At 38.8% G+C, this 22,803-nt stretch overlaps 4 protein-coding genes across 4 annotated transcripts; 3 read left to right on the forward strand and 1 right to left on the reverse strand.

The window, feature by feature from the left end:
* The first annotated feature begins 1,223 nt into the window (after window positions 1-1,223).
* Window positions 1,224-3,138, forward strand: LOC126608815 (uncharacterized). The gene is made up of 3 exons (XM_050276821.1): window positions 1,224-2,308; window positions 2,434-2,511; window positions 2,792-3,138. Exons 1-3 carry the CDS (start codon window positions 1,454-1,456, stop codon window positions 2,795-2,797), a joined length of 939 nt encoding a protein of 312 aa, XP_050132778.1. The 5' UTR covers window positions 1,224-1,453; the 3' UTR covers window positions 2,798-3,138.
* A 2,414-nt stretch (window positions 3,139-5,552) lies between these two features.
* LOC126608816 (uncharacterized) lies at window positions 5,553-7,190 on the reverse strand. Its single transcript, XM_050276822.1, has one exon. It carries the CDS (start codon window positions 6,718-6,720, stop codon window positions 5,854-5,856), a length of 867 nt encoding a protein of 288 aa, XP_050132779.1. The 5' UTR covers window positions 6,721-7,190; the 3' UTR covers window positions 5,553-5,853.
* Window positions 7,191-10,259: 3,069 nt separating this feature from the next.
* Window positions 10,260-13,236, forward strand: LOC126608800 (mannose-6-phosphate isomerase 1-like). The gene is made up of 5 exons (XM_050276802.1): window positions 10,260-10,764; window positions 10,982-11,149; window positions 11,695-11,907; window positions 12,163-12,429; window positions 12,752-13,236. Exons 1-5 carry the CDS (start codon window positions 10,396-10,398, stop codon window positions 13,091-13,093), a joined length of 1,359 nt encoding a protein of 452 aa, XP_050132759.1. The 5' UTR covers window positions 10,260-10,395; the 3' UTR covers window positions 13,094-13,236.
* A 775-nt stretch (window positions 13,237-14,011) lies between these two features.
* Window positions 14,012-20,820, forward strand: LOC126608785 (glutamine--tRNA ligase-like). The gene is made up of 23 exons (XM_050276778.1): window positions 14,012-14,340; window positions 14,455-14,505; window positions 14,758-14,829; window positions 14,943-15,042; window positions 15,268-15,363; window positions 15,906-15,967; window positions 16,110-16,211; window positions 16,317-16,409; window positions 16,572-16,724; window positions 16,809-16,864; window positions 17,266-17,356; window positions 17,435-17,521; window positions 17,709-17,906; window positions 17,990-18,088; window positions 18,274-18,405; window positions 18,552-18,688; window positions 18,795-18,894; window positions 18,972-19,067; window positions 19,408-19,508; window positions 19,591-19,696; window positions 19,802-19,891; window positions 20,000-20,129; window positions 20,404-20,820. Exons 1-23 carry the CDS (start codon window positions 14,194-14,196, stop codon window positions 20,496-20,498), a joined length of 2,394 nt encoding a protein of 797 aa, XP_050132735.1. The 5' UTR covers window positions 14,012-14,193; the 3' UTR covers window positions 20,499-20,820.
* The last annotated feature ends 1,983 nt before the right edge of the window (window positions 20,821-22,803 follow it).

The raw sequence follows: 22,803 nt of genomic DNA on the forward strand, positions 1-22,803 counted from the left end.
AATAATTTAGTTCAACTTTTGCTTTAGCGAAAATCAAATCTTTAATGTCTTAGTTATAACTGAAAATGAATATTACTGAAACGTAGTATCAAGTTGTACGAATCCTATCACTTTAAGTAAAACCAAAAACTTTAAAAGAAAATCCACATTTCTTTCCATCCTCTTCCATATTCCATTTCTTCAGGAAAAAAACAACCATATTCTTTTCCTCTCACTATTTCAACTCATGCAGTGTGTGATTTATAAACATTGCTCTTTTATCAGATGAAGGCAATAAAAAATTAGTTCACTTGACTTTTCCAAACCATCGGGCTTGACCTCTTGTTGAACAAACACAACACAACTCAACTGGCTTGTCGTAGTAGCCGTTGGCCTGTGCACATCCATATGGTATATTACTTCTACATGGATATCTTTTTTATTTCTTATTCCTCAAATATTTATTAATTTCATACAATTTCCAACATTTCATTTTATTTTTGGATTCAAGGTTTCTACCCACATTTCCGAGTTTAGATGTCTATGAAACTAGTAAATCAAATAAAATTTTTGTTCAAAATAATTAGAAAAAAATTAAAAAAATTGAATGGCGTGGTTTAATCATATCCTACAACGTCGAACAATAAAGTAATTCAAATCAATTTCGTTGAGAATAATTAGAAAGAAAGAACAAAATTTGACCAAAGCGGTCCGACCGTATCCAACAATGTATAGTAATACAGTAAATAATTCACCATAACCAGTTTTTCTTATCCACACGTTGGTTTTTGTTCTTTCACTCATTTCTATAACCGCTTAAAATTACGAGATTCGATAATTATTGTCAAACTTAAAATTGTGAGATTCGATTATTATTGTCAAGGTTCGAACACTACACTACACAATTACATGTACACATGTTGGAATTTTTGTGAGGAAAAATATGTCACGCTTTACAAAAATGAATTTTGCCACCAAAAGGAAAAATATTAAATGAAAATCATTTTCATTTTTTAGAATTAAAACAAAATAATTTTAAATCAACGGCTGGGAGAAGAGATCAAGGAGGTAAACTTCAAATGGGAGGGTGGATGAGGGCAAAGCCTCACTCAAAAACGACGCATCACCCGGGAAACCTCAGCGGTGCGGAAAATGCACCAAGTGTGCACGTTAGCAGTGACCCAAAGAGGAAAAGGAAAAAAGAAAAAAAAAAAAAAACCGCAGTATATATAATCTGAACGTTAAAACGTTCTCTCGGAGTCTCTCAATTGGCTCTCGCCGCGCACTCGTAAACTTACGTTTCCCGGCGATATGCGAGAGAAAAACAAAACAATAACAACAACAATCTCAATAGAAAAACTCTCCCTTTTTCCCAGAAAATTCCGAGATTTTCCGAGAAAATCAGAGGAGGCGCGAGAAACAGAGAGAGAGCTGTGATCTGAGAGTGGCTCTCTTTGGTCTGAGTTTCCGATAAATGGTGTATATAGGTGGGTCGGAGGAGGAGGAGAGAGTGGAGGCGAAGTCCATGGCGATGGGTTCTGAGAGGACGAAGCCTCTGCACAATTTCAACTTGCCGTGGGATTTGAAGTGGGGGAACCAGAAGTACCTGCGGTGCCAGAAGGAGAGCTCCGACGCCGGCGGGAGTGGCGGGGAAGGGTCTGGGGTTAATCGGCGATCGTCGGCTCAGAGGATTGAGAGCTCGCCGGCGGTTATGTCTCGGCGGAGGGATTTGGAGTTCGAGAAGCGCAAGTTTCGGCCCTCGAGGCCGAGGATCGAGAACGACGACGCGGAGGAAGGGATCGATGCGTTTAGGCAGAAGCTCATGTTTGATCTCAAGACGGCGGCGGATAAGATGAAAGACGAGATTTTGAGGGAGGAGGAGGTGGCAGTGGCGGGGGCGGCTGCTGATACTCACGTGGCGGCGGAAGAGGAGGATGTTGAGATGGCGGAGGTTGGTGAATCGGAACCTCCGGTGGCGCCGGAGCCACCGGAGGCGAGGCCATGGAATCTGAGGACGAGAAGGGCGGCGTGCAAGTCTCCAATCGGCGGCGGTGGTGCTGCCAAGGGGGTGAGAATCGAGGAGAAGAAGGTGAATTACTCGCCGTTGAGGAGTGAGGGTAACAATGGTGTGAAGTCGCCAAGGCTAGTCAGAGGGGCTTCGGGTTCGGGTTCGGGTTCGGGTCCGGAGAAGAATAAGGAGGAGGAGAGGCCCAAGTTCTCATTGACGCTCACCAAGAAGGAGATCGAGGAAGATTTCATGAAGATGCTCGGCCACCGCCCTCCCCGTCGCCCAAAGAGGCGGCCAAGAAATGTTCAGAAGCAATTGGAAGTAAGTCAAATTCCCAAATTCATAAATCGTGATCCTCCTTTTAGTTTCTTCCCTCTCCGCCTCTCTGTTTGTTTATCAAATTAACTGACGGCGGTTGTTGTTGACGATGGTTGTTCTTGCTGCAGGGTTTGTTTCCCTGTACGTGGTTGACTGAGGTATCGGCGGAGACGTACAAGGTTCCTGAGGTCCCTGAAAATACAAAGGTGATTGCTTTCTTCTGACTTCTCTCTCATAACCTCAAAAGTCTTCGTCTTCAAACGTTTCATTGATTTGAATGTTTGATCAACACTGAGTCACTGAAGAAACTTGGGTCTCTAAATTATGGAATTTTCCCCAATTTGGCTGATTAATTTTCTTGGGGTTTTCAAGTTTTCATGAGTTATGAAGATTATGGAATTCAAAGTTCCCGCTTTTCTTTCTTTCGCACATTTTCAAATCACAAGTTTGTTTAGTTCTGAACTGTTTGCTCATTCTTTTTTGCAGAGGTAGCGATCCGGGCAATGCCGGCTTATGTGGAGTGTTTCAAGGCTACGTTTGTTTCCCGACTGCTGCTGCTGCTTGCAAAGCTGATTAGTGGGTATGCCCACACACACATACACATTGGAGTTTTGATGAAAAGCATCAAATCCCCTGTTACTGCTGAATGTTCAGTTGCTTTGGAACTAATTTTGTTTGTTAATTATAATTCATCTACCTTTGTTTTTTCTGAATAAAATGTAAATAAGGGAAATCTGGCCGATGCGGTTATATGGAAAATAACATTTGTGCTCCGAGCTAGGTTTTTCCTTTTCAGTGACTGTCTAATATAATATCAGTTGCATTTGGTATCAGTGTTCCCGGTGTTCATCTTTGTTTTCGTTTTCCTTCTTGGTGCATTCTTGGCCTCATACTACTTGACAATTTTGAATCTTTTACTTGTTCTGTTGATTTACATCATTTTTGAAACAAGAGATTGAAAAGAGAAGAGTGGTAGGGAATTAATTGTTTGTATGGAAACGGATTTGTAAATTTCCTTCTTTTCGGCACGTTGTAAAGTATTTAATAAACATGTTCTTTGGAATGTACTTGAACTTCTGAGCTAAATGCAAATCCAACGATGACTTGTTTTGGGTCTCGGTTTCATGGAAGTAGTGTAGCTTCAACGCTTGTAGGCTGGACCGGAAACACTTGGTTGCTCTTACTTTTTGCTTGCGTTTTGGTTTCTGGTGTGAATTTCTTGCATGGAGCCTTGGCACGTAACTGCTCACCACAGACCACAATTCACACGTCACAAAATTGCCTGCTCTGCGCTGCTCAACCACCCGTATCTAACATCTTTGTTTCGCTTAATTAGTAATATTAATCTTCACTGTTCTGCAATCTTTTCATTTCTTTCCTTGCTGACTGTCATCACACTAAATTTCTGCAACATTATGCATAATACTTCCTTGGTCATTGTTTATCGGTAATCAAATTTTCGAGATTTTATCTGGTGAATAATGTCGAATTTATGAAATTTTTAGCAATATAATGCTCGTCATTTGCATCCTATCCTTCTGGTATGAGATGGATAATCTTTGTTTTCTTGTTTTGTTTATTGCCTATAGGAAGGCATGCTACTGTTTAAAGTCAATCCTTCACAGATTCCATCATACTCTTAAAACAGTATGGAGTTCTGTACGTTGGTGATCCTTGATCAACGTCCCGTAATCAATGATCTTAGCATTTGCTGTTGCATTGTATCACTGACACGAGACTTCACGGTGATTTCCAGTGCGCGGAGAAGTCTCTCTCTTGCTATCTGGTCTCTGCAGGACCTTTTCCCATCCTGGGATTGGCCTACCCCATAGCCTACTTATTTGTTTGACTTGCACTTTGACTCGTGGGTTTTGTTCCGGGAACTGGATGACCTGTCATTCTTTCGGCAGAAACCCGTGTGTAACTCCAAGGCTGTTGTTTGACTCGGCAACTTGTCCTTGCCGTGATTACGCGTTCGCCTATAGTTGTTGTCTTTGGGTTCTCAGTTCCAAGTTTCCTGTCGTTCAATTGTTGAGGCCCAACCCAGTTGTACCTCCATTTAAGGGGCCTTTTGCCGTCCATGATGGCAGCAGAATGTTGCAATTGAGCGTGCTCATGCTCCTCAGACCGCCACATTGTTGCTTTGATTATGTATCGTGTACGAAATCAGCCAAATTATCCAATTCCGTAATGGAATAATCCAATTTCAGGAATTTAATTAAGGGGGAGGTTTTAATCCAATTTTCTTTTCTTACTTTTTCTCGTTCTGAAGTTATCCGATGTCTTATTACCTCATTACTGATAAGTAAACGAGCCTTGTTTTCTGATTTCGACCGTGTCTTTGTTATTGTTTGAGCTTGAACTTCCTCCCTCCTCCTTGTTGCCGCAACTTTTTCTTGTTGCCAGTGTTTGTAGCTGTTTTAGCTAATGAAGTTACTATTTGCCAAATAAAAACAACGAGCCATCACCCAAAATCTTCAGACATTATACAGAGAAACAAATCATTTTGACACAATATTCTAATCTAAACTACTCTAACCTACGGGGAATGAGAATTTGAATTTGAACGAAGGGAGACAGACACACTGCACTGTCCAACTGACCCAACCCATGTCTGTGAGAGAGAAACTTTTGAGCTAGCTTCATGGAACCAAAGTGTAAATAACAAGCAATCGCCCAAAATTTTTAGACATTATACAGCGAAACAAATCATTTTGATGCAATATTCTAATGTAAACTACTCTAACCTACGTGGAATGAGAATTTGAATTTGAACGAAGGGAGACATACACATTGCACTATCTGACCGACCCAACCCACGCTTGTAAGAGAAACTTTTGAGCTAGCTTCATAGAACCAAAGTGTAAATTATTAAATTAAAAGTTTAAGCCCCCTTGGTCTCTATGATTGATTGTTAACATTCCCTTGAAGCACACTGTTTTTGTCCTAATCCTACAATATAAAAACAAAAACGAAGCATCTTATGCAAATCAATTATTTCTAAACTCTAAATATACAGAAAACCAAAAGAATTGTTTTATCAAATTTCAAAAGAAGAAAAAGATAGTCAAATTTACTTATTTAGAAATTTGAAAAGGAATCAAAAAGCAGAAAAGAAAGAAAGGGATGTGAGAGTTGTTCGTCTGTCTCCTAACCCAGTAACATGATAAAGCATCCACATTTACTGGGACAGACATCATTCCTGGATTTTATTGTCAACAGTCTAAGAACCAGGTAATCCGGACGGTTCAAATTGAATCCAACGGTCCTATTAACTTATTATGCTCCCTCACCTCACACAAATGAGCTTCGATCTATCTTTCACACAAACCAAAGACCTGAATTTCCTGTTCTTTAGGATTCCATTAACACTTTTTCCACTCTACTTTTCACCCTTCCAACAATCAAATTTACCCATGATCATAAAAAATTCCTCACATTTTTTACCGCTAAAATTTTCTTCATTTTACAGAGTATGCACATGCTAGCTAATAATACAAGATTGCAGACAGCTAGTTTCATCTGTACTTGGAAGATTTAACTCGTAGTCATTTCTTCTTCTTTCTAAATTTACCACTACAGAAGAGAGAACCGAACCCGAAAAAACTCACGGTAACTTTGGAAATGTATGGCGGTGGGAGGTTCAGGACAGGGTTGTTTCTAACCCCATTGCCGTAAGATCCACTCCTTCTCAACGCAGGCTTTTGATTCATGTTGTTGTAAGGATAATATGTACTCGAGCACGAGGACGCAGACGACGATCTTCTACTCGAAACCGACGTCTGTTTCCGCAAATGCTGCTGCTTCTGATGAATTGTTGTTGTTCTTTCCTTTGGAGGCAATGCTTGCTTTTGATTTGGGTTTGGAGCCGACCCTGTTGAGTTGCTTCTCGAAAGAAACTGCAGCGGGCGGATTAGGCTCTTGCCGCGGGCAGCGTCGCAGTTGAGGCTGCTGCTCCGCCGGAACTGCCAGAATGGCTTTGCTGTTGGAGGGTTGTCGGTTTCATCTGCATCGGCGTTGGTGTCTAGAAATTCTTTCAACCTCTTCTTCTTCTCCTCTGTTTTCAGCCTCTCTGTATTTAGAGGTTTTGAGTGATGAGCAAGGGCTGGAGGAACTGCCCTCTCACGAGCCTGGCGAGGAACGTCAGGCCGGTGGGTGTCTTCGGCAGCGTTGAGATTTCTCTTGATTTGGACAGGGAGGATCTTCCCATTGGAGAAAAGCTCGTCCGCCGAAGACAACTCCAGCTTGAGATTGTTTACAATGCAGAAGTCGAAATCAGAAGTGGAATCCAAGAGAGAGGAGTCTAACCGTTGCCCTTGGTTCGAGTCATGATTCTTCTTATCCAGATCATGGGAGAATGAAATTCTTGGACTGAATCCGGGGCTCGAAATCTCCGAGCATACCTCAATGGCCATGGTTGCTCCAAAACAACTAACAAAATGTTAACGAATTCAAACAGAAGTGCCTGAAACAAGTTTTAAAATCCAGCAGAGAGCCGAGAATGGCACTGAATGTCGGCAGAGTCGGAGTCAAAAGAAGTGAAAATTCGAAAGGAATTTGAATTGTGGGAATGAGAAGTCGGAAGCAGCAGCTTTAGCTTTCTCATTTTGCCTGCGCTTCGAGCATATCTGAGACATTCCAGCAGCACTGGGAGGATTTCAAAACAATATGTGCAGATTGCAGAAGTGGTTATATTGCCTTTGCCCCAAAGTTATCAGAACAAAAAGAGAAAGATAAAGAGAAGGAAATCAAACTGGTTTAATTTAAGCACCGAAAGGCTAGATAAGAAGACCCGTATGGGGGTTTCCAATGAAACTTTTACTTTTAAGGGAGAGGAATAACAGAGTGAAAGTGAGGCACTAGGGATTTAAAGTCCAACAAAGCCATAATTGTCTGTTCGTTTGTACACTTTGTAACTGAACGATTAGGAATTTGTAGATTTTGGGAAAGAGGTTCGTGTTTACCTTAAAAACTATTAAGCTTACGTGATGCGTAAACCAAATAACGAATGAGCTAATTATATCATTCTGATGGACACGGGCATGCCAACTTGCGACCGAGCTCAATCAGTGAGTAACATTGATGTGGTGGTGGTGTCAATGCGTTGTTGATTTTTGCACTCGAGCAATCACGGTCGAGGAAGGAACATATCTCGACCTTGGGTTCTAAAACCTAAGGACTAGGTTGCTTAAATCACTTCGAAGTTCAAGATCTTCTATACCAGGTTCGGCTACCTCGACTATATTCATAAGAGTATAGGTGCGTCGAATCGGTATTAGGCTGTAAGGAAACATACTCAAAAGAGATAAGCGTCTTGATAGTGAATGTTGTTTGTCAAAATGCTAAATCGTGTACCTAGAAATAATCAATCATAGAACACTTTACTCGACTGGGAAGCTGAATGTAATGACCTCGTTCGGCGAAAGAATCAAAGACTCCTCGCCGGATGAGACTTTGATAGATAATCAACCGAACTTGAAGCAATGTCGTTAATTCAAACTGAATATACATCTTGGTCGCCTGATTCTATGGCTTCAGTTATGTTAATTCAAATTGAAAATGTCGACTATTGTCAACACAGTTCGTTAAATGATGACTAAATAACTTAATAGCTTTTATTATGACTTTTGTATGGTTAAAATGCGTCAATCACAACCAAGCTGATAGGAAGGTGCGCCTATGAATGAATGGACGGAAGTGCACAGATAAAGAAAATAAATTTTTGGCAGGAGCCATCTGATTAAATTGTTCATTTCTGAACTCAATTAGTAATAATCCATGTGAATATTTATATAGTACTGTTATGTATATTCTGCAGATTATAAAAACCCAAAATTCCGATATCTCTGCATGAAAGGGAACAAAAATTGCATGGGGAAAAAAGCAACTGGTTTTTGGGGTGGATCTAGTTGATTAATCTTAATATATATTTTTGATATTTAGACAGAAGGTACATTAAGATCTAAAAGGTCATTTGGATTAGAAATCCAATTCAGCAAGTTCCAAATTCAAAACTAAAAGGCGACTCCAAAGCAACAAGGTTTCTTGGTCTGTTAATGTCTGAAATGAACGTCATAACATTCATATTTACTCTTATTTTATAAATAGATTATTTTTACGATTTAAACCTATGACTTTTCGATCACAAAAAAATAATTTTTCTATTGTACCAATACTCACCCTCTTCCAAATCCATAACTGTGGAAAATAATTTAGAGAAGTAAATCAAAGGTGTGGAATTTGTTGCCTAATTGGTTGGCAGAATATTGATGATTTGATGAGGCAACAATAATGTGTCACGCGATGTAGGGTCAATTTGGGAGTTAGCCCCATAATGTTGTTTTGTATAGGCATTATTTGTTCTGCTCAAACTAGGTGCAACCTTATCCAACAGGATCCTCTCCGGATCTTTTTGGTGAGGATCTTGAGGATATGTAAATCATGTCCGTTCGTCGTAAATCGTGTGGTCAGTTTTTGTCAAGTATTGTTCATGTTTATTTTTTAAATAAAAATATTTAAAATGATTTATGATCGCACGATATACGATGAACGAACACGATTCACGAATCTCAGGATCCTTACAAAGAGGATTTGACGAGGATCCGGACTCCAACCTTATTAGGGCAAAGACACAATGAAGTTGTACCAAATCTAAACCTAAAGCTAGGAGAATGATGGGTGATTGAGGCTCATGAGTCAACTATAAACAAATCCTTAAAGCAAAAGTATGTGATCATGTTAGGATGTGAGAGTATTCAACGCAAAAATATGCGGAGAGACTCAAAGTTATTTGAATTTGATATGTAGGAACATATGGGACAGTTGGACCTGATCACATAAATATTGTGTTAGAATGTTAGCGTCTAACATGAAATCAGTTGGCAAAGTATGAAGAGGCTTAAAATCTTTTAAGCACTTGTATTAGACTTCAATCCTTCCATCGCTCTCAACATAAAGCCAACATGAATTATACATGAATTAGCACTAGATTGAAGTGGGATCCATGATGAGCAGCCGCACAAAAGAGACTTCCATAGTGTTGGTTTATTAGGATAGATCTCACATGAGGTAGAACTAAAGTTACATCTGATCAAAATACAGATGATCTTATCCTTTATCATGCAGTTATGCACGACTGATGCGATCACAACTTGTAATCATAGAATGCATGTGCAAGTACAAACTATGCACGAACACAATTTGACACAACTATTAGTGATTCACTACTAATGTGTAACACACTTATTTGTGTCCAATGACAATTTGGACACATGCGCTAATACCACTATTGACCTAAACAATAAGGATTCCTCCAAGAAATCACCAGGACTCCTTGATCTCTAGGTTAATAGTGAAGATAAAATTAAAGTAATAGTCTTTCAACCATGGTCCACTTAGAGTTTTGGTTCATGAGCTAAAAGTTCGTGAATATTGGTCATAAACTTGTTATACTGTGGATCAATAATAATAAAGAGTTTAAAAACGACAAGCTCTACATTATTATAAGTTCAAAAATCAATACTCACGAAATTATAATTAAGGATCAAAACTTCAATTGAGCTATGATTAAGGGACTATTACTCAAATTATTCACAGTAGCATGATATAGGGCCACGTACCATGATGTCAGTCTCCCCCAATTTGCTGGGTTTGTACATTCCTCGTCCCACCTCCCACATGGGCAATGTTTTTTTGGGGTCAAACCACGTGGTCGCTGTTTGGGAAACTATTTAAGCATAACCCAGAAAGTGGTCGTTAAGTAAAACGGAGCTAGATTTCGACCCACCAAACGTTGTCGTTTACGCATTAAAAATACATTAACCACAAATTACTCAACATAAATATCAGCAACTGAACCAACACGTAAAATACCCAAACAGCCCCTCAGAGGCGACGCGGCTTTTACCAAAAAAAAGTCATGGCGGAAAAATTGAATTGAAAAGTCGTCAGATCTAGACCCGGATCCGACCCGCCAGCGGGACGACGCTGGCAGTTGACTGGTTACCCTCCAGATTTCCACAAACGACACGACCTTAAATTCCCTCCAGACCGTCTTTTATTCCCTGCAATTTGGGCGGATTCGGTGCATCATGGGACAAGAACATGGAGCAAATGAGAAAATGGAGCAAATGGAGCCGCCGTGGGACAAGAACATGAAGAAGAAGCGCAAGCGGATCCACCGCCCCGTCAGGCTGAGATGCTCCGTCAAGAATTACGATTGGGGTATTTTCGGCCGCAATTCCAAGGTCGCCAGGCTTTTCGCGCTCAATTCCGGGTCCGACATCGACTCGGGCAGACCGTACGCCGAGTTCTGGATCGGGACTCATGAATCTGGGCCGTCCTATGCGGATTCCGGGTCGGAGCCCTTGAGTCTCAAGGCCTGGATCTCGCAGGATCCCAGTGTGCTTGGCGACAAGGTGGTTGACAAGTGGGGTGCTGATCTTCCGTTCTTGTTTAAGGTATGGTTTCTGTTTGTTGTTTGGTTGCTGAGAAAATGCTGAATATAGAAAAGAAAATTGAATAGCAAATGGTAGTGTGTGTGTGTGTATTGTGTTTGCATTTTGTTATTGTTATCTGGTAACACATTGTGAATCTGAGGTTTTGAACTTTGTCCTGCAAAATGCTAGTGATTTCCCTGGCAAGATTATGGAGTTTTGGGATTGTTGTGGATTGTAGGTGCTTTCGGTTGGGAAGGCGTTGTCGATACAGGCTCATCCGGATAAAGAACTGGCTAGGGTGTTGCACAAGTCACACCCAAGTGTTTATAGAGATGACAATCACAAGCCTGAAATGGCATTGGCATTGACGGAGTTCGAGGCACTTTGTGGGTTTATCAGTGTCAAGGTAAAATACGTAACATCATTCGATGCCATTTAGTTATTGTGCTTGTAGTGAATTTGATCTTTCTAATAGTGTAGCTATGATTAGATGGTGTTTCTTATCAATTTCTCGTAAAATTGTCGATTATAGTTGCAATGGATCAGATCCATAGTAATTAATAAGGAAGCATAAACTCTGCTTTTGCTTTTAGCTTTAGCAATCAGTTCCACCGGAAGTTGTCTTGCGGTAAAGAAGTAAAGGAATGTAGTTGAAAACAATATGTAAAGAAGCAGTTGAAATCAAGTTTTTAACTTTCTTAAGTGAACCTGAAATGCATTTCACTTTTTACCCTCAACTTAGAAAGATTTTATAAAACGTATTCATATGAACCATGCAACGGTAAGAGAGGAGACATAAGCAAATTAAGAAGTAAACCAATGTTTAGGACATAAAGGAACAAGAAATAAGAAATAACTTATAAACTAATTGCATTCTTTTATAGTTATCAAACAATTTCCCTTATTCCATTTTATTCATTTGTTTTTAATTGCATATCTTATATATTCCAGGAGCTCAAGGACATGCTTAATAGTGTTCCCGAGATTGCAGAATTGGTTGTGGTTGCAGACGCAGAGCGAATTCTACTTGGTAGTGAGCATCATGAGAATGGGAATGCAAAAACAGATATAGAGTCCATCTTCACTCGACTTATGTTACTAAGTAAAGATACAATTGCTGACATGATTTCTAGACTGAAAAGACGTCTTAATTTAGAGAAAAAGGTAAATTCAAGTTGTGTTAGCTGTAAATGTTGCCATTAAATAGTTGCTTTCTTCTAATCGAATTGAAGGATATAACCCACAGTAACTAAAATCAGAGTTAGATGTGCTACTATCAGTGTATACCCAATTTGAAAGTAATAGAGGAACGTTGTTGTTTGAATGGTCAGTATAACTATAGGGTTCCACCATGATCCATCATGTTTATGCATCACTAGGTTTTCTACAATTACAATATTTTCTCTTTCATTGAACCAGAAAAGGCTTTTGACGGTTAAAGAACAACTGGTACTCAGGTTGGAGAGTCAATACCCAGATGACGTTGGTGCAATAGCAGCGTTTTTTCTTAACTATGTGAAGCTGAACCGTGGTGAAGCTATTAGTCTTGGGCCGAATGAACCTCATGCATATATTTCTGGTGAATGCATAGAGTGTATGGCAACTTCTGACAATGTTGTCCGTGCCGGCCTTACTTCAAAACCACTGGATGTTCAAACACTTCTTTCTATGCTCAAATACAGACAGGTAATCAGAAATTTTGATTCTCGATTATCCAGATTGCCTCTTTCCGTTTCTATAGAGATCTGTCACTGTTGTCCAATAGAACATTAGGTTTACGCATTTGCCTTGACTTTTTAATTGTATCATACATAGATGCTTGGCTGGATGCCATCACGCCTTTTGGAGGAGATGAGCGTCCTAAATTCTTGTTTGCTTTTGCTTCACAACTGCTTTTTCTCTTGCTCATATGATTGCTGAATGTCGTATGACTGAGCCTTGGGGATTTCGTATGTTTTATTTATTTATTAGTATGAGCTGCATCTAATCTGTCTACGTTGTTTTGCAGGGCTCTCCAGAAATTATGCAAGGCGTTTCTTTGAATCCTTACACAACGAGGTATCTCCCACCTTTTGAAGAATTTGAAGTCGACTGCTGTAACATTCCTCGCTCTGCATCGGTGGTTTTTCCTTCAGTCCTAGGACCATCTCTTTTCCTGTTTACAGCCGGGAAGGGACATTTTGATGCAGGTCTGTCCGAGGATGATATAGTGGTGGAGGGTGATGATTTAGTTGAAGAGGGTGAGGTTTTCTTTGTGCCTGCCAACACGAAGATTAGCATTACCGCCAAATCAACAGAACTACAATTGTACAGGGTGGGAGTGAACAGAAGATTTTTTAGGGATTTGTAGTCCGCAGGGACTTCGAATTCTTCCTTCTTCTTTATCCGAAAGAAGAAAAATGAACTAGATTTTATACAGCCACATCCTGATGTAATATTTACGCAATATTTGCTCCCTAATTCTTTACATTAATTTTATTTATCCTTTTCCAATTCTTATAATTCTATACCTCGGCCGTTCTTTTGGCATTTGACTCTTTGTGTGGAGTTTGGTTGGGCTTAGTTGCTTGCTGAAACCAGATTTTGATACCAATTGCCTCTAACAACTGACTCGTAAATGAATAAACCACGCCAAGATATTTTTCGGTTGTAGAGGACAATTGGGACCTAACTTTTTTTTATTATAATTTTCTCAAACTATTTAAATTAATTCAACCTTCTTAGTTTGGTCAATGTGATTTAAGTGGTGGTTGATGGTTTGGTAAACCTGAGTTTTTCTTTTAACCTGAGCTGTATTATGTTGACTGACCCTCCTCCTTTAATTTTTGGTTTGGGTTGCTATGACTGGAGTTGTTTGTGTAAACCCATTAAGCTGACATCTTTATTTGTTTAGCGGTTATGCTTGGGCTTTGGGTCCCTTTGTAACTAAAAAAAAAAAAATTCTCAAAATGTAATCTCTAGAAGAAAAGGAAAGCATGAAGCTCAAGTTGGACATGGAAAAATAAAGTAATGACTAATGATATTTTCTAGAAAAACAAATAAAAAATGATGTGCAGATGGACACTTTATCAGAGTGACAAAAAGTAATCATGCATTTACATCGTTGTACGCATTGGATTCTCACCAACTGTCATTTCCCTAATAGCTAATTGTTTAACTCACTAACGTTATCACCCGACTTAAAAAATTTGTTTTACTAACGGGTCGGGTTGCTTGAAGCCCAAGTTTATCAGGTGGGTTAAATGGGTTTTAAGACAATCCAATTCCAAGTAAAGCTTAAGCCCACAGAAACTCGAAAACCACAGTTTCTCTCCCTGCCAGAGTCCCTCAGCCGCAATCCGATTCCCTCTCCACTGCCTCGTCTGCTTGGCGCCCTCCTCCGACTAAACCCTAGAAAGTCACACGCAGGCTCGCTCCGTAATCCTTAAAAGCTCCTTTCCCGTTTCGGAGATGCCCGGCAAGGACGAGGGCGGCTCGTCCTCCGAGAAGGAGAAGAACCTCGAGCTCTTCCTGAAGGTCGGATTGGACGAGCGAACGGCCAAAAACACCATCGCCAACAACAAAGTCACCGCCAATCTCACCGCCGTCATTCACGAGGTACTCCCTCGATTTTTCTTATTCTCCATTTTGTGTATCTACCGATTCAATTGCATGCAATTTAGAACTCCGCGGATTTATTGTTTTAGTCTTCATTTTTTTGAATAATTTCAGGCGGCGGTTGCTGATGGATGCAGTCGAACAGTTGGTAATCTCCTCTACACGGTCAGTAGTTTAACTTTAAGCCATGTGTTAACATTCTTGATTAAGCTATTAATCCAGTAAATTTTAGTGTTATTTGTAGCCCTGTAGAATTTACTTTAGCTCCGTCTGTCTCGAAACGGATCATAGTTCCATAAGGGTGCGTTTGGATGACGGACTTTGAAGTTGCATGGAGCTTTGTTTGAATAAATATCAATGACAGTGAATAAATGTTAATGATTTTATATGCACTTGGTGTTGTATCATCTATGGCAGGTTGCCACGAAGCACCCAGCAAATGCCCTTATGCATCGCCCAAAATTGGCGCAATACATTGTATCGTCAAAGGTTGGTGACCATACCTTCTTAATGTTTTGAATTTAAAATACGTAGTGTTTTATAATTCTTGCAGTCGATTATTGAATTACTTTTTCTTCTCTTACACGGTTTTTATGTTACAGATTAAAACCCCTGCCCAGTTAGAAGCAGCTTTTTCATTTTTTGCAACGACGGGGCCAGAGAATTTTGATATAAATAAATTTGAAGAAGCTTGTGGTGTTGGTAAGATAAATTGCGACGTACATTGAACGTGCTTTGAAATTGTTACTTTAATGTTTCTGTCTAACGAAAGTTCTTACTGATTCCATTTATCTGTTCTGCTAGTTGCATTTCACGTAGATTGTCTCAATTTGAATTAATTGTATCATGTTAGTAAATAGTATCCTCTTTTTTTTTCTTTTCTTTTTTTCTACAATTAGACATTTAACCTTTGTGTTTGGCATGCAGGTGTTGAAGTTTCCGAAGAAGAAATAAAACAAACTGTTAATGAGGTTTTTGAGGAGAATAAGACTGCAATTTTGGAGCAGCGGTATAGAACAAATGGTTAGTTTTTTTTTTTTTTACCACCCAGGATTTTCTAGTTACACACAAGGGAAACAGATGATTCACATAGACACATCCAGAATACCGTAGATCGGTTGATTGCTATTATTTCTTCTGGCTCTTTGATGGTTCTTCAAGCCTCATAATTACTTTTGGTTTTGAGAAATTGGACATGTCGCACACATGTTCTTGCACAATTATCTTTCCTCTTTCAGGGAGAGAGGTAGAGTTACCCAATACGATCCTTTGTATGGTCCTGTGTATGTGAATACAACAAATATTTAGTCAAGGGAGGAGGTTCCTGTCTGATTGTCCTTGTATGCTTGCTTCTCACCCATTAATTTGTTGGGTTGTATCTCTACTTTCGGATCCATGTCACCTCTGTTGCTCCGAATTGTGTGGTGCCCGCGCATCTGTGTTCTTGTTAAATTTTTTCTATAACCCCCAATTCATAATAAAAGTTTTTCGTATCTCCTTTTATATGTTGCATCAGCATGTTGTGTTTGAAACTACTAAACTTCACATTCTGTTGTTTCATCTAGTGGGTGATTTGTTTGCACACGTTAGGAAGAGGCATCCGTGGGCTGATCCAAAAATTGTAAAGGTGATCTTATTTTACTTCGCTTTTATTTATTGTTAGATTTTTTTTTTCTTGGGTTTTTTAATAGAAAAACTGAAAAAGTAAGTGATAGGCAGACATTTTTGCACTAAAATATATCTGACTGCCATATCTTTTTCTGTGACAGCAATTTATTGATGCAAAATTGCGTGAATTACTTGGTGAAAGGACAGCAGCAGATGATGAGAAGGTTCCAAAAAAGAAGAAAGAGAAGCCTGCTAAAGTAGAGGTTAGTATTTTTCCCATGTTTCTGCATTTTTCCTGAAACCTATTAAGAGTTGACCGATGACCTCTGCACACTGTGAAACCTTCCCCTCCCTTTCCATTTGTGTAGGAAAAAATTGTTGCTGTTTCTACTCCAGAACAGCCATCTGAAGAAGTTCTTAATCCATACTCGATATTCCCTCAGCCATCGGATAATTATAAGGTATGCACTTCCATTTTTATTTGTTCTTCTTCCCGTAATACAATATACCTCCAACTGTTTGTACAAGGTAATATTTAGAGTCAGACAAAATACTGAAGAAACAAAATAAGTGTTTTCATTTACGCTCTTCTGACATTTTGTTACCCTGTTGTCATTTTTCAGGTTCATACTTCTGTTTTCTTTAGTGATGGTTCTATTTTGAGATGTTCCAATACAAGGGAATTGCTTGAGAAACACTTAAACAGGACCGGAGGGAAAGTTTTGACCCGCTTTCCTCCTGAACCAAATGGGTATCTACATATAGGTCATGCCAAGGTAAATATATTTGTGTTCTAGGATAGATTCAGTGTTTGCTTTGTCTGCAATTGTTCCTCATAATATATTGTAATTATTGATTAGGCAATGTTTATTGACTTTGGCCTGGCAAAAGAGAGGGATGGAGGCTGCTACCTACGGTGAGTCTCACTCCTTGTCAGCTTTTATAGTACAATTTACTTTTCATTTCCCATTAAGGAGGGAAAAACAAAACAGACATGAAAACACATCATTGATTATTTTGTTATGGTCGGTGATGCCAAAATTTGTTTGATCACATATGACGTACATTTTTTTGTATTATTTTCTGAAGATAATCTTACCGGAATTTCTTGTTTGCAATATCTGGAACTAAGAGAATCTGTTACAATATTACAATATTACAATATTTCTGATTTCCCAGGATGACATATTTGAACTACTGTCTGTCGCATATTTTATAATCTTCTTTCAAATTTGGTATATGTTCTTTAACTTGAAAGGGAAAGAACTTTTTATCTGTACTGTTTTTTAAATTTGATTCCTACTTTATCACTTTTAGGTTTGACGATACAAACCCAGAAGCTGAAAAGAAAGAATATATTGATCATATACAGGAAATCGTGAAGTGGATGGGTTGGGAGCCCTACAAGGTAAAAAAGTTGGTTGGTACGTCTTCTTGACAGTGTTTTTTGTCTTTGTGCCAGCTGACACCTGCTGGATTTCTGCAGATTACTTACACCAGTGATTACTTTCAAGATCTGTACGATTTAGCAGTGGAACTCATACGAAGAGGTCATGCTTATGTTGATCATCAGGTTTTGTTCAAACTTAATTGGAAAATTGTTTTGTACGCTGGGGTAATTTAGTTTTCTACATGCATACAATCCTCTGTGGTAGTGTGGTACTATCAATTGTTGACTTCTGCTTTGTGTTCATGACATTGTTTTTATTTACAAATCAACATTGGTTTTAGAATGATACTTTTGTTAACATTGGTTTCAGACAGCGGATGAGATAAAGGAGTACAGGGAGAAAAAAATGAACAGCCCTTGGCGGGACAGGCCAATTGCAGAGTCATTGAAACTTTTTGAGGATATGAGACGAGGCCTAATCGAAGAAGGCAAAGCAACCCTTAGAATGAAGCAAGACATGCAGAGTGATAATTATAACATGTATGACCTTATTGCATATCGTATCAAGGCAAGTGTGGACCTTAAATAATTCTTCTGATTACTCAAGTTTATGGGCATCCTAATAGTTACATTGTGAATTTCTTAGTGCAGTTTACACCCCATCCGCATGCTGGAGACAAGTGGTGTATCTATCCAAGTTATGATTATGCTCACTGCATTGTTGATTCTCTTGAGGATATCACACATTCGGTATGCTTTCTAGCTTTGAGTGATATTCTTTTGTAATAATAGTTGTGGCACGATTCATGAATCATGATTGTAAAATCAAGCCAAGTTTATCATAATTCATTGGGGCATCTCTCTCCCTCCCTCTGTGTTTTCACACTATTATGCAAATGTTGATGGTTGAGTCATCCTGTATTTGAATATTGCAGCTTTGCACACTTGAATTTGAGACTCGCCGTGCTTCGTACTACTGGTTATTAAATGCCCTTGGACTTTATCAGCCATATGTATGGGAATACTCACGACTGAATGTCAGTAACACTGTCATGTCAAAGCGTAAGGTGAGTCAACTACTGAACATACTTCTGTTAAGAGTTATAATGTTTGATAACTACTGAACTTACTTCTGTTAAAGAGTTATAATGTCGATATATAATTGTTATGCATGAGCCTTTTCCTCACTTAACAACCACCATTTATGTTCCAGTTAAATCGACTAGTGACACAGAACTGGGTTGATGGTTGGGATGACCCACGTCTTATGACACTGGCTGGTCTACGGCGTAGGGGTGTTACTTCAACAGCAATAAATGCTTTTGTTAGAGGAATTGGAATCACTAGAAGGTATGAATATGTATGAATATGTGTGTGCGCGAGCTTGCTTTTCGTGCTCTTAGTATATTGTGCTTCTTCATTGTCATATATTTCCTTGTGATTCTTTCTGCGACAGTGATTGTAGTATGATACATTTAAGTCGACTTGAGTATCACATAAGAGAGGAGCTAAATAAAACAGCTCCTCGCACGATAGCTGTACTACATCCCCTCAAGGTGTGTATCTTACTGCCATTGGTTTTCTGGTGGTATTTTTCTTCCAACTGTGTATGACTCATCATTTTTTATTTAAGGTGGTTATTACAAACCTGGAAGCTGGCACTATAATGGATCTAGAAGCAAGGAAATGGCCTGATGCTCAAGCAGATGATGCATCTGCTTTCTACAAGGTAACCTGATTTTGCTGATTTCTATTATGCATGTGGGGTAATGCTGAGATATGAGATTGTGAATATTTTTCATGGCTGTTTTAATGTTCATTGCTCTTGAATTCTGTTAGTCTGATGTTATCCGGTTCCACGTGATTAGACAAATAATTATAGTATTTGAGTACTTATGCATGGATTTTTCATGTGTTGGTTATTTCTGAAATGATGAATTAATACAAACGGAGAATCACTTTGTTTTGGCTTTTTTTGTTAAGAATTCTGCATATTGTTTTTATTAAACGTTGCTCCAAGCTTTAGGTACTTTAATTGTCACTGAATTTTTTAATTTCCTTCGCATCAGGTTCCCTTTTCCAATACTGTTTATATTGACCGGTCTGATTTTCGACTTAAAGATTCAAAGGATTACTTTGGGCTTGCTCCTGGTAAATCTGCCCTGCTCAGGTACATACGGATTACAAGTTTTCACTTTACACTTCAGCATATTTGGGGTCCAGGGTTACAATATCTATGTTCATGTTTGCAGATATGCGTTCCCTATTAAGTGCACGGATGTCATATTAGCTGATGATAAGGAAACTGTTCTTGAGATACGAGCTGAGTATGATCCTACAAAGAAGACAAAGCCAAAGGTCTACGGTTCATCTTTTCACTTGTGATTGTTATTTGATGCTTGGAAACTATGCTTTGGTGCTTCGTAGTCTATTTTTTTACCGGTCAATTTGTATATTCCACAGGGGGTGCTTCACTGGGTTTCTGAACCTTCCCCAGGTGTTGATCCACTCAAGGTGGAAATCAGATTGTTTGACCGACTGTTCCTTTCAGAGGTTGGCCATCATTACTCTCTCTCTCTCTCTCTCTCTCTCTCTCTCTCTCCCTCCCTCCCTCCTTCCCTCTCTCTCTCTAAATCTTTCGGAAATTTGTTTGTCTGTCAGAATCCTGCTGAGCTCGAAGACTGGCTTGCTGATTTGAACCCACAATCCAAGGTGGTAATACCCAATGCATATGCTGTGCCCTCACTTGGAAGTGCTGTTGTTGGGGACACTTTCCAGTTTGAAAGGCTTGGTATGTTTCTAAGTCTTCTTCTACTTGAAAAAGGTTCTTAAGAATACAAAGCCATCTTTATTCCAAAACTTGCATGTCAGAAAAAGGTTACCGTCAACTTCATGTTCGTTGATTTCTCGATTGATTTCAAAGCTTTGTTTGTTTCCTTGACGATTAATTAAACCAATCTTGCTCTAGTTAATTATGTTTTTGAGGCAAGAAGTATTCTTTCAAGTGTGTTGACAACAGTGTATATTGAAGTTGTCTGAGGAGACACTATCTTTCTGTAATGCAGGATATTTTGTAGTTGACAAGGATTCAACTCCTGAGAAGCTCGTGTTCAATCGCACTGTCACGCTGAGAGATAGCTATCGCAAGGGCGGGATTTAGGTTACACCTTAGCGGGACACGAAACTGAAAATTTCGGAATTCAGTAAGTTGATACGAATTGAAAACTCACTCTCTTCGCTGTACTGATGTTATGTGCCAGCAAGCTTTTTATATTTGAAAATACCAAATGGACCGAAACCTAGATTAGTGTGTGATCCTTTTGTCAAAAGAAGAAAAATGAAAATTAGGGAGACCGTATCATGCCTCTGCCTGGTTTTTATGTTTCGTGTTAAATTGAATAACTTGTAAGATTCAATGTATCTTGAAGTAAAGATATTTAAATTTGGGGGATCATAAGTCTTTTATAAATTCATTTTGTTGACTTCTTTCTTCGACAAATCTTGAATGTATTGATGACTCGTTTCCTAATGTGTAATTAGAATAAGTGGAATTGAATTGAGGATTTAGAATGTGTGGAATCATAATTAGATTCTCGTTAGAGCTGTTTTCTAAAATTTTCAAGAATCGGAGTATGAATAGTATTGAACTATATTAGTTGTTTATTAATTCACATGAATCGGAATGAAAATCAATGTGATTTACTAAACTGTCTCTACTCTAGTAATCTATTTTAGAAGCAAATTTCATTCTACTTTGTGAGAAAAACTTTAATTCTTTTTATTTTTTATTTTTTATTTTCTTTTGCTGAGAGAACAAAATTTGGTGTTGGGTTATTACGAAGGGCAATTTTGAAATTTTAAGAAATAAGTGGAGGCATAATGGGGAGGAAAAGTTCATTCTGATTTCCCCAATTTTTGGAAATTTTTTTTATTGTGACGAGAACATAGTTGGTACACCACGTGTTTTTATGTAAGTGATGAAATTTTTTATTTTTTAAGTTATTAACTTTTTAACACACATATCCTACCATTTGTATAATAACGCACTTGATGTACCATCTCGTGTACCGGTCACACTGAAAAGTCTCTTCAATTTTTGAGTTGAATTTCAAAATTTGTGCGTGTCCCACTAATATTTTAATTCTCCAATATTTAAACACTGAAGAATTCAGTTATTAGAATTCAGTCCCGCTTTTGAGTGTCAAATCAGGTTCGTTGGATTGCCATGAGTGTCTAATCCGATTCTTTACATTGGATTGGATTGGATTACCCCCAAGTGAGAAAGGAGCAATAAAAGAGGTAAAGAAATCATGTTGGCATGCAGTCGCCAGTGTTGACATAAAGTACGAAAATCAAAAGCCAATCAGCTGCCTCCTCTGCGCTTACTGCTGTCCTGTGAAAGATGGATCCAGCGTGTGAGAGTTCAGTCTCTTCACGCTTACTCGTGAAAGCGAAAGACTGATTTGATTGAGATTTTGGACGGATGGTATAGTGTTGGTATTATTCTGATTTCCCATCATTTGGTTCCAAAGCCAAACCCTCACATGAAAACTTAGCGCACCATTTTCCATTTGGCTCTCTCACACCTCCCTCCCTCTCCCTCCCTCTCTCTCTCTCTCTCTCTCTCTCTCTCTCTCTCTCTCTCTGGTGCCCCGCTTTTTCAATTGATAACCCACCCCAACCCTAGTACTGACCATCACTTTAATTCATCCACATTTCACACAAGTTTACAACAAAAAGCACCCACGAATTAGATGCTCTCTCAAACTCACATACCCACCATAAATTTACGTAGATCGATACTTTAGTCTAACAGCTACATCAATCGATACTTTAGTCTAACAATTAGGTTTATCTAAATCGATCGATACTTTAGTCTGACAGCTAGATCGATCGATATCTTAGTCTAACAGCTACATCGATCGATACATTATTCTAACATATAGATATACGTGTGTTTGTTAGTTAGTCGGAGTGTTATGCATGCTCCATTCTTCGAATATCGCAATCACAGTTGGATTTGTTAAAAAAGAAAAGCATTCTTATTATGGATGTTGTAACATTGACCACGTGGTGACGTGGAATCATATGGTTGACCGTTGGAAAAATAAGAAAGATGTAAAATCATTAGGGTTCGATATCATTTCATCGCCATGTAATCTATTCTATGACGTGGCTTCTTGCTCCTTTCAACAAAATAGCTGCTTCTTCAATACAACTCTTTTTTTTTCTCGGTAAACTTCTTCCATAATTCGATTCTTTCGAACCAAAACATTTTAGTCATTGACACATTGTCAATTGTCATGTCGGATGACAACGTTTTCCAACTATGAGAACAAGGTCAAATGTATAGAAGTGAATTTGGTCAGTTGGTTAGAGAATACCGTTTTCAACGGTCGCTCACCTAAGTTTGAATCTCTCTTTCTTAAAGTCTCAATTAATTTTTAATATATTATATATGTCGT

The sequence above is a fragment of the Malus sylvestris genome, chromosome 16, assembly GCF_916048215.2.
Source record: "Malus sylvestris chromosome 16, drMalSylv7.2, whole genome shotgun sequence".
NCBI classification, from domain to species: domain Eukaryota; kingdom Viridiplantae; phylum Streptophyta; class Magnoliopsida; order Rosales; family Rosaceae; genus Malus; species Malus sylvestris.

Excerpts from the sequence above, each read along its gene's own strand:
- LOC126608815 (XM_050276821.1), top strand. The coding sequence starts at position 1,454 with ATGGTGTATATAGGTGGGTCGGAGGAGGAGGAGAGAGTGGAGGCGAAG. Across the intron at positions 2,309-2,433 it reads ATGTTCAGAAGCAATTGGAA|GGTTTGTTTCCCTGTACGTG; the intron begins GTAAGTCAAATT and ends TTCTTGCTGCAG.
- LOC126608785 (XM_050276778.1), top strand. The coding sequence starts at position 14,194 with ATGCCCGGCAAGGACGAGGGCGGCTCGTCCTCCGAGAAGGAGAAGAAC. Across the intron at positions 18,406-18,551 it reads CTGTCATGTCAAAGCGTAAG|TTAAATCGACTAGTGACACA; the intron begins GTGAGTCAACTA and ends TTTATGTTCCAG. Across the intron at positions 19,697-19,801 it reads CAAAGAAGACAAAGCCAAAG|GGGGTGCTTCACTGGGTTTC; the intron begins GTCTACGGTTCA and ends TATATTCCACAG.
- LOC126608816 (XM_050276822.1), bottom strand. The coding sequence starts at position 6,720 with ATGGCCATTGAGGTATGCTCGGAGATTTCGAGCCCCGGATTCAGTCCA.
- LOC126608800 (XM_050276802.1), top strand. The coding sequence starts at position 10,396 with ATGGGACAAGAACATGGAGCAAATGAGAAAATGGAGCAAATGGAGCCG. Across the intron at positions 11,150-11,694 it reads GTGGGTTTATCAGTGTCAAG|GAGCTCAAGGACATGCTTAA; the intron begins GTAAAATACGTA and ends TATATATTCCAG. Across the intron at positions 12,430-12,751 it reads CTATGCTCAAATACAGACAG|GGCTCTCCAGAAATTATGCA; the intron begins GTAATCAGAAAT and ends GTTGTTTTGCAG.